The sequence below is a fragment of the Chinchilla lanigera genome, unplaced genomic scaffold (assembly GCF_000276665.1).
Source record: "Chinchilla lanigera isolate Chin_1 unplaced genomic scaffold, ChiLan1.0 scaffold00094, whole genome shotgun sequence".
NCBI lineage: Eukaryota > Metazoa > Chordata > Mammalia > Rodentia > Chinchillidae > Chinchilla > Chinchilla lanigera.
In genome coordinates, this window is record NW_004955495.1 from 6,960,191 (window position 1) to 6,968,829 (window position 8,639).

Here is an 8,639-nt window from a genome sequence, read left to right on the forward strand (position 1 = left end):
AGGGGCGGGGCCGCGCTGCGGGAAGCACCGGCCCGGGCCGCGAGGTAGGGGCGAGGTGGGCGCGAGGTGGGGACCCAGCGCCGCGGGCGAGGCACCGCTGGCCAGGGCTGACCTGCAGCAGGAGGAGGTCGTGGTCGATGGTGTCGGGACTGCTGTCTGGGTGGGGCACTGAGCGACTCACGTCATACAGGCGCTTGGAGGGCTCGGGCCGCGACAGGGAGTGCGCACCCAGCAGCACCTGCACCTTGCCGTCCCTGGGGACATGGGGGGTCCGCGGTCAGAGCCGCGCCCCGCATGCCCCCCAGCCCCGCCCAGCCCCGCACTCACGCCTCCTCCAGGCAGTGCGCGGCGCTCAGCACCCACTGCGCAGCCACCAGGACGCCGCCGCACAGGTGTCTGCCGTCCACCTGCACCGACGCCATGTAGGGCCGCGCGTGGGCTTCGGCCTCCTGGCCGCCCAGGATCCGGCCGCGGGGCTGCGCCGCTGCGTTGGGGAGAGGGGTGTGAGGACCAAGGTGCAACACCCCCGCAGGCCCATCACTGTCAGGTGCAGTTCTGAGCAGCAGCAAACCCAGACACCTAGGAGGGTGAGGGATGCCCAAAACAGCCAGAGGGATTGGTGGGGTCTGGGCCGAACTCCAGCACCACACCCTGACCTAAGGACTTCAGTTAAACCCAAGAAAAGTGGAGCGACTAAAGCTAATACCCCTGCCAGCCCCGAAAGCCCCACAGGCCTTCTATGATAGGACTTTAGATTCTTGCTGTGGACAAAGACTTCTGAAGGCTCAGATTTCAAGATTCAAAGTTTTGAGAATCTTTGACTTTTTTGTTAGTGTTGTTTCTTTCTTGAGATAGGGACCCACTAAGCCGCCCACGCTGGCCTCTAACACGTAGCGATTCTCCTGCCTCATCCTCCTAAGTGCTGGGATGACAAGCATGTGCCATCACACCTGGCTCCTTGACTTTTGAAGCTGTCTGTTTGTGGGACTGGGGGACCTCAGGCCAGTCCCGCACTCCCCAGGCCCACTCACCACACACTGCAGCTCCCAAGAGGAGCAGAACCGCCAGGCCCGCCATGGTGATCACAGACTGGACACTGATCCAGGCGGGGCTCAGGGCCTTTTATGGGGGTGGAAGGGGCGGGCACCTCCCAGGGGCCCCATCTGCACCGTGGGCTTGGGCCCAGCTGGGGAAAAGGGAACCACCCACAACCCCATCCTCCCCCAGCTTGTCATCTCCCTGCCAGACCTGGGGACAGGCCAAGGGGTCCCTCCTACCCTAGGGGGTCTAGCCAGAGTCTACCCTGGTGAGGGTGCCCCCTGGGGATGGCCAGGAAAAGGTGACCTGGGCTGCCCACCCTGGCCCACGTGTCCCCCAGACCACAGTGTCCTTCCAGCCCCAAATTTCACAATAGCAGCTGGAGGCCCAAGCCTGTAAACAACTCACTTCATCTTTTTTTTCCGGTACCAGGAATCGAACTCACGACCTCACGCTTGCTAGGCAGGCGCTGTGCCACTGAGCTAAATCCCCAGCCCCAACGCGCTTCATCTTTCCCTCCCTCCTTCTATTCTCTGGGAGTGAGGGGAATGCTTCCTAATGCCCCTGTGGGCTTGGGGTGGCCTGGCACCCCAACAAGCAGAGAGTTGCAAAGAAGGAATGAAGGGATGGCAGGAAGAGATGCTCAGATACAAGTGATAGAAAAGAAAAGTGAAACCAATGCAGCCATCACTAAAGAAAGCACAGAGATATCTGCCTTCAGGTATGGTTTGATCCAGGTGCCTGGATGAGGTTAAGTATCCATTTCTGGTTCCTCCTTTCTTCTTTAATAACTTCTCTGCCCACCAGGCTCCCCTGTTGTTTTCCCAGGGAGCCCAGACTCTGCAGTGGCTCCATGAGCCCCTCCTAAAATTTCCCATCACAACAGCCAAATTCTCAGGGCTACTTCTTTTTTTTTTTTTTTTTTTTGGTTTTTCTCCAGTACCGGGAACCGAACTCACGACCCTGCGCTTGCCAGGCAGGAGCTTTTGCCGCTGAGCTAAATCCCCAGCCCCTCTCAGGGCTACTTCTGATTGGCTGAGTGAGGATCAGGTGCTCCCTCCTGAGCTGACCCCTGGACACCAGTTTTGATGTGCAGAGTCTGAGTCAATGGCCCTCTGTGAGGTGAGAGTTTGGGCTGGCATCTCACGAGCCAAGGGCAAGGAGGGACGGTACATCGGGAGACCCTGAGACTCCCCCACAGGAGCAGCACACTCTCTCTCTCCATCTCTGCTTGTCTTCTTTCACCGTGAACTACTCCATACATACAGAGTAGGAAATGGGCAGGCGTGGTGGCACACACCTGTGATCCCAGCATCTGGGAGGCTGAGGTAGGAGGATGATTGTGAGTTTGAGGCCAGCCTGGGCTCCAGAGTGAGTTCAAGGCCAATCTGGACTACAGAGTGAGACCCTGTCTAAAAGAAGAGAAAGAGGGAGGAGGGGAGAAAGAGGAGGAGAAGAGAAAATAACCAGGTGTGGTCGTGCACGTCTGTTATCCTCTGGGAGGCTAAGGCAGGAATATGACAAGTTCAATCCCAGCATAGGTATTTAGCAACTTACTGAGACCCTGTCTCAAAAGATAAAATAAAATGCGCTGGGGATAGCCAGACATGGAGGCACATGTCTGTAATCCCAGCACTCGGGAGACTGCGGCAGGAAGATTGCTGCAAGTTCAAGGCCAGCCTGGGGTACAAAGTGAGCTCAAGTTCAGCCTGAACTGTATAGTGAGACCTTGTCTCAAAAAGACAAAAAAAAAAAAAAAGTGTGCTGGGGATGTAGCTCAATGTGAAGGCTCCGGGTTCAACTCCCAGTACTGGAGAAAAGAAAAAGCAAATGTGATTTATCAGAACCTCCCATATTTCCTTATGAAAATCAGAAGATCTGGGGGCTGGCGGGTGTAGCTCAACAGTACAGCGCTTGCCTAAAATCAGAAGATCTGGGCCACATGCCTTTTAGGATGGATCCCAGATTGTGCAAGGAAAAATGTTCAGATTGCAGCAACACTTGGTCACAGCCCAGGGCCCAGCAGGACACCCAGGCTGTAACCCTCTGCTGCAGGGACACTGAGGACATGCGCAGATCTCTGGGGTGGACCATCTCCCTCAGCAGGGGCCAATGCAGAATGAGGTGCCCCCAGGGGGCAGAGCGGGCCTGGGGCCCAAGGCCCTCAGGTGCAGGCTGTAGCCATGGGCCAGGGCCTGGGTCCTATCCACAGTCACGAGGAGACGCAACCACTCCATGGTAGTTTGTTTTTCCTGTTTCTTTTCTTTCTTTTTTCCCTTCTGGGTTTTTTTTTTTTTTTTTCTGTACTTGGGGTGGACCCAGGGCCTTTGCACTGAGCTGCATCCCCAGCCCTTTTTATTTTTTATTTTGAAAGAGGTCTTGCTATGTTGCTGAGGCTGGACTCAAACTTGACATTCTCCTACCTCAGCCTCCTGAGTAGCTGGAACGGTAGGGGTGATGTGCCACCACACCCGGCTTGTACTTTTCTTGTTTATCTGCCTGCTGGCGTGGCACAGGATGGCAGGAGCTGTGTCACAGTCCCCACCCATGGCCTCAGAGGGCTTCTTCGCAGAGACCTCCCCCAGGGTGTGACCTCCATCCAGGACCAAGGCTGCCTTGGGCTCCACTCTACTGCCCAGACCCAGGCTCCTAAGGTAGGCCCCCTCTGCACCTGTTCCCTGTCTGTGAAGGGATGGGACTGCAAGGGCTGGAGTGGCCACACTGCAGACTCAGAAAGACACCTGAGCCTGTCCGCACCAACCCACCAGGCTCTCTGATCTCATGAAGTGAGATTTTTTTGGTTTTTGTTCTTTTGCAGTGCTGAGCCTGGAACCCAGGGCTTGGTGCATACTAAATGCTCTATCCCTGAGCTGCATACCCAGTCCTTGTCGTTTTTTTTTTTACTTTGAGAAAAGATCTTATGAATTGCCCAGGCTGGGCTTGAACTTGTGATCCCCCTGCCTCAGCCTCCCTACTGCCAGATGACAAGCATGAGCCAGCACATCTGGTGAGAGTAAGTTTAATAGAACAAAACCCAGAAATGGCATGCTGGATCTTTTGTGAAAAGTCGGAGGAAAGTTGGGTGTAGTGGTACATGCCTGTAATCTCAGCATTCAGGAAGCTGAGGCAGGAGGATCACCTCAAGTTCAACGCTAGCCTGGGATACATAGTAAGTTCAAGGCCAGCCTGAATGATTTAGCTAAACAAAACAACAAAATGTCAGAGTAGGGGAAAGGTGGGTGTCTTTTCCTAGCCCCACCCTGACTTTGCAACCACTTGGTGGCAGTGTCCTCGACACCCCAGCCACTGCACCCAACAGGGACTGCACCAGCAACAGGGACACCCGGCTCGCTGTACAGAAGAGTGGCTTTTATTGTGCCAGATGTGAGGAGCGCTGTCACGGGCAGTCGAGGTGAAGAGGCGGAGGTGACCCATTCCTAGCCGGTCCTGCTCACGGGGACTCTGGGGTGGGGCCGGGGCCATACTGGCCAGGGTGGATGATAGAGTTGATCCAGTCTATGAACTTCGCCACCGGCGCAAAGGCATCTGGGTAGAAGCCTGAGCCACAGCCCCCGCGGATGAAGGAGTCGATTCCCTGGACCAGCCCGTTGCAGACCAAGGGGCCACCGGAGTCTCCCTGAGGAGGGGTCAGGAGCTGGACCATGTGGCCTCCCTCCCGCTCACCCGCCCTGGGCAGTCCTCCCTGTAGGCTGACCACAGTCCCTGCTGCTGAGCCAGGAAGGTGTGGGGGACTCACAAAGCAGATCCCAGCCTGGCGGCGCGGCACCAGGGTGCAGACGTTGACGCGGCGGCGACACTGGGACGTCACCACGGTCACATTGAGCTCCTGCAGGACACTCGGGATCGGGCGGTTCGTGCCCAGACGGCCCCAGCCCATGGCCAGGCATCTCGTCCCGCTCCGCACGCCACGGCCCTGAGCAGGCAGCTGGGCCACCTGGACGTTGGCATTGATCGTGGCTGACCCGTTGAGCTACAGAGGGGAGACCAAGAGCCAGGGTGTCACATGGGAGCAGTGGGCAGCTTCCCTCCCTGCACCTGGCCTCAGTTTTCCCATCTGAGGCTGCCCTGTGGTTCTGGTCACTTGCTAGACAGGATCCCACCAGACCTCAGTTTCCTCATCTGCAAAGTGGGAGCTCTTGGTGCAGCTAAGGCTGTCCTTGAGCACAGTAAACAGTAGGTGCTCAATAAATCAAATTATGGGCCACACAAATGAAAACAAAAGTCTCCTCCCAAACCTTCTCAGGAAATAGAATTTTGCACACAGTGACTTAGCATGGCAAGGAGTTTCTCCCCCAGTCTCCTGTCGGTCTTAATAAAGGTGAGATTTTTAACCTGTTTTCCAAGCTGACACAGTCTCTGCCCCTGGCCACGGGCTGACAAAAATACAGACTTCACCAAAATAATGTATACAGGCTCCAGCAGTTCATCACACTAATAAATATCTGGAAGCCAATGGGCACCTTCTGAGCAACTCTTGTAATTGTAGAGGCCAAAAGTAACTTGTATCCATCTCATGATGTCTCAAGAAATTTAGTATTACAATATTTATACAAGTTTTGCTTTGCCTGATGTATATACCTTTTTTTGGTGGACTCTGTAACAATGGTTTATCACCATGTGTGTGATGCCATATGCCTGTCATCCTAGCCCTGGGGAGGATGAGGCAGGAGGATTTCTAGGAGTTCAAGGCCAGCCTGAACTACATAGCAAGATTGTCTCAAAAAAAAAAAAAAAAAGTTTGTTGACTGACAACTCCTGGGAACTTTCCTGCAGTATCATCTCATTTAATTCCTCCACAGCAGTCCAGGGAAGCATTAACCTCCCATTTCAATTGAGGCTCAGAAAGGGAACGAGCCACCCTGCTACCACCACGTGTCATAATGGACTCCACGATGAGACCCCAGCATGTCCCCCAGCCCACTTCTGCCCTCCCCAACCTCAGTACCTGGAGAATCACGATGTCATTGAGCAACAGCGTAGGGTCAAAGCCATTCTCAAAGATCCGCTCCACACTGAAAGTCTGCCGGGTGGGCTCCTGCTGCCGCAGGTCATGCGCGCCCAGCACCACCTGCACTGACCGGAAGTTTCTGCAGGGTGGGGAAGGTAGATGACCCTGAGGGCTAGGGTAGCAAGGGGACCTCAGAGACCCCCATGCCCTGCCTGGGGTGCAAGGGGAGCTCCTCCTCCCTGTGATCCCCTGGCCTTTCACACGTCTGTCATCCCAGCATTGGGGAGGCTGAGGCAGGAGAGTCACTGTGAGTTTGAGGCTAGGCTGACCAGTATAATGAGTTTAAGGGCAGCCTGAACCACACAGCAAGACCCTGTCTCCTCTCCAGGGTTCAGAGGAGTCCTTGGGAGCCCCCGGGGGCTCAGGACGGGCCCTGAAGGAACTCACAGGCCGTTCACGCAGTGCGCAGCCGACATCACGAAGCTCCTGGCGATCAGCGTTGCGCCGCAGAAGTGGCCTCCACGCCGCTGCAGCGACACCATGTAGGGCCTGGAGTGGGGCCGAGCTGGGCGGCCACCCACGATCTCCGAGGCCAGCGTGGGTCCTGGGGCGCAGGATGAGGGAACTGAGCCGTGGAGAGAAGAGGGCAGACCTGCGTCCCCACCCCACCCCGTCAAGGCTCAGCCTGGCCTGAGCGCCGGGAGGGCGCAGGGAAACACAGTTCACACACACACACATGCGCACACAGGCACACACACGCACGCGCACACACACACCCCGCCCTGGAGCCCAGGCACGAGCCGGGGAAGGACCCTGGGGACAGACAGGCAGGTGCCACTCACTGCCCAGCAGCAGGGCCAGCAGCACGTAGGTGAGGGCGGGCCTGCGCGCTCGGTGGCCTCGGGTCATGGTGCGGCCAGGGCTCCGGGGCCTCTGGCCCACCCCGGCCACCTCCCCTCTTATAGCTGGAGCTGGGAAGCCGTTGCATTGCCCCATAGTGCTGGCACCCCCACTTCCTGTCAAGGTGCAAAGTGGGCTGAGGAGCTAGGGTAGCTGGCGGGGCCCAAAAAAACCCGTGACACGCAAACTTAAATGTCGGGTAACAGCCTCTTTCCTCCGGCTTGCTTGCTTTCTTCCTTTCTTTCTTTTCCATGAGACAGAGTCTTGCTATATAGTCCAGGCTGGCCTTGAACTCACAGCAATCCTCCTGTCTCAGCCTCCCAGGGCTGGGATGATAGGTGTGTGTCACCACCACACCTGGTGTAAACAGCCTTTTCCTTTTTTTCACTTTTTTTTTTTCTTTTCTTTTTTAGACAGGGTCTCACTATGTACTGCAGGCTGGCCTTGAACTCAATATGTGGCCCAGGCTGGCCTCAAAACTCATGATGATCCTCCTGCCTCAGCCTCCCAAGTGCTGGAATTACAGGTGTGCATCACCACACCTGGCTAACAGTTTTTTCTTTACTATACACCAGTCACTGGTACTGCACGGGATGTATTTATCTACAGATTTAGTCATTGTTAGGAGGTTGTGGTGCTGGTCTGTCATCCCAGCTGCTCAGGAGGCTGAGGCAAGAAGAATCCACATAGGAGCCCACTCTGGGCAACTCAGCAAGACTCAGTCTCAAAATGAAAAAAAAAGCTAAATAAATAAATGCTGGGGGTGCATCTCAGTGGTGAGCCCCTGCCTAGCATGTAGGAGGCCTTGGGTTCCATCCCTAGCATGCACGCGTGCACACACACACAAGGATCGCTTCATCTGGCCCTCAGGTGTAACTGGAAATCCTGTAGTTTTGCTAACCTGGACCTGAGTGTACCCAGGGCGCCACAAAAGCAACAAGTGATTGTGCTAAGCATTCCCAGGGCTGTTTCTGACATTTCTCTGGGGCTCTCTGCCAGGGTCTCACGTGAGGTGGGGAAACTGAGGCACACCTCAGGCCTGGCGCAAGCAGCATAGCCCTGTCACCCCTTTCAGTGGAGAGGTACTAGGGATTGAACCCAGGGTCTTCCAGCTGAGCTACTTCCCCAGTGTTTTTTGTTTTGTTTTGCTTTTTATCTTTTTGAGACAGGGTCTCACTATGCAGTTCAGGCTGGCCTTGAGCTCACTTTGTAGCCTAGGCTGGTCTTTTTCTTCTTTTGTACCGGGAATCAAACTCAGGACCTTGCACTTGCCAGGCAGGCACTTGTACCCCTGAGCTATATCCCCACCCCTCAGGCTGGTCTTGAACTCGCAACGATCCTCCTGCCTCAGCCTCGGAGTGCTGGGGTTACAGGCACGCGCCCCTACACCTGGCTAATTTTTTTATTTTGAGACAGCTCTCACTCAGTCACTCAGCTGCCCAGGCTGGACTAGGACTTGCAATCCTCCTGCCTCAGCCTCTGTAGTGGATTGACAACTGGTGGTCAACTTATAACCCCCAGCTGAACTGAGTAAGCGTGGTGCTGGGTGTAGGAGGCCCACCTGAGGACTGTTGTCAGCAGCATAAGAGGTAGAACTGGAGAAGAAGAAGAAAGGCTTTTGGGAACTAAAGAGGCTGCTGGGAGCTGAGAGAGGTTGTTGGAAGCTGTAAGGAGCTGTGGTTGTTTTGGAGGAGCTCGTCATGCTGGCTTTCTTGATGAACTTGGCTGTTTT

The 8,639-nt window shown here is 55.5% G+C and overlaps 2 protein-coding genes across 2 annotated transcripts in view; both read right to left on the reverse strand.

Moving 5' to 3' along the window:
• The window catches only part of Cfd (complement factor D (adipsin)), a 5,706-nt gene extending 4,579 nt beyond the window's left edge, over positions 1–1,127 (reverse strand). Inside the window, exons 1-3 of the mRNA XM_005406171.2 lie at positions 1,032–1,127; positions 328–484; positions 7–254 (exon numbers count right to left, since the gene is read on the reverse strand). Coding sequence (XP_005406228.1) covers positions 7–254; positions 328–484; positions 1,032–1,077 — 451 coding nt within the window. The 5' untranslated portion in view covers positions 1,078–1,127. The remainder of the gene's footprint in view (positions 1–6; positions 255–327; positions 485–1,031) is intronic.
• A 3,259-nt stretch (positions 1,128–4,386) lies between these two features.
• LOC102018844 (neutrophil elastase) lies at positions 4,387–7,018 on the reverse strand. Its single transcript, XM_005406018.2, has 5 exons — positions 6,850–7,018; positions 6,455–6,611; positions 6,005–6,146; positions 4,796–5,029; positions 4,387–4,675 (listed from the first exon to the last, which is right to left on the reverse strand). The coding sequence occupies exons 1-5, from the start codon at positions 7,001–7,003 to the stop codon at positions 4,490–4,492; spliced, it is 873 nt and encodes a 290-aa protein (XP_005406075.2). The 5' UTR covers positions 7,004–7,018; the 3' UTR covers positions 4,387–4,489.
• Positions 7,019–8,639: the final 1,621 nt, after the last annotated feature.

Coding starts and splice junctions, on each gene's coding strand:
- LOC102018844 (XM_005406018.2), bottom strand. CDS start 7,003: ATGGGGCAATGCAACGGCTTCCCAGCTCCAGCTATAAGAGGGGAGGTG. Junction 6,612..6,849: donor GCTGGCCCTGCTGCTGGGCA/GTGAGTGGCACC, acceptor CCTGCGCCCCAG/GACCCACGCTGGCCTCGGAG. Junction 6,147..6,454: donor GCGCACTGCGTGAACGGCCT/GTGAGTTCCTTC, acceptor CCCACCCTGCAG/AAACTTCCGGTCAGTGCAGG.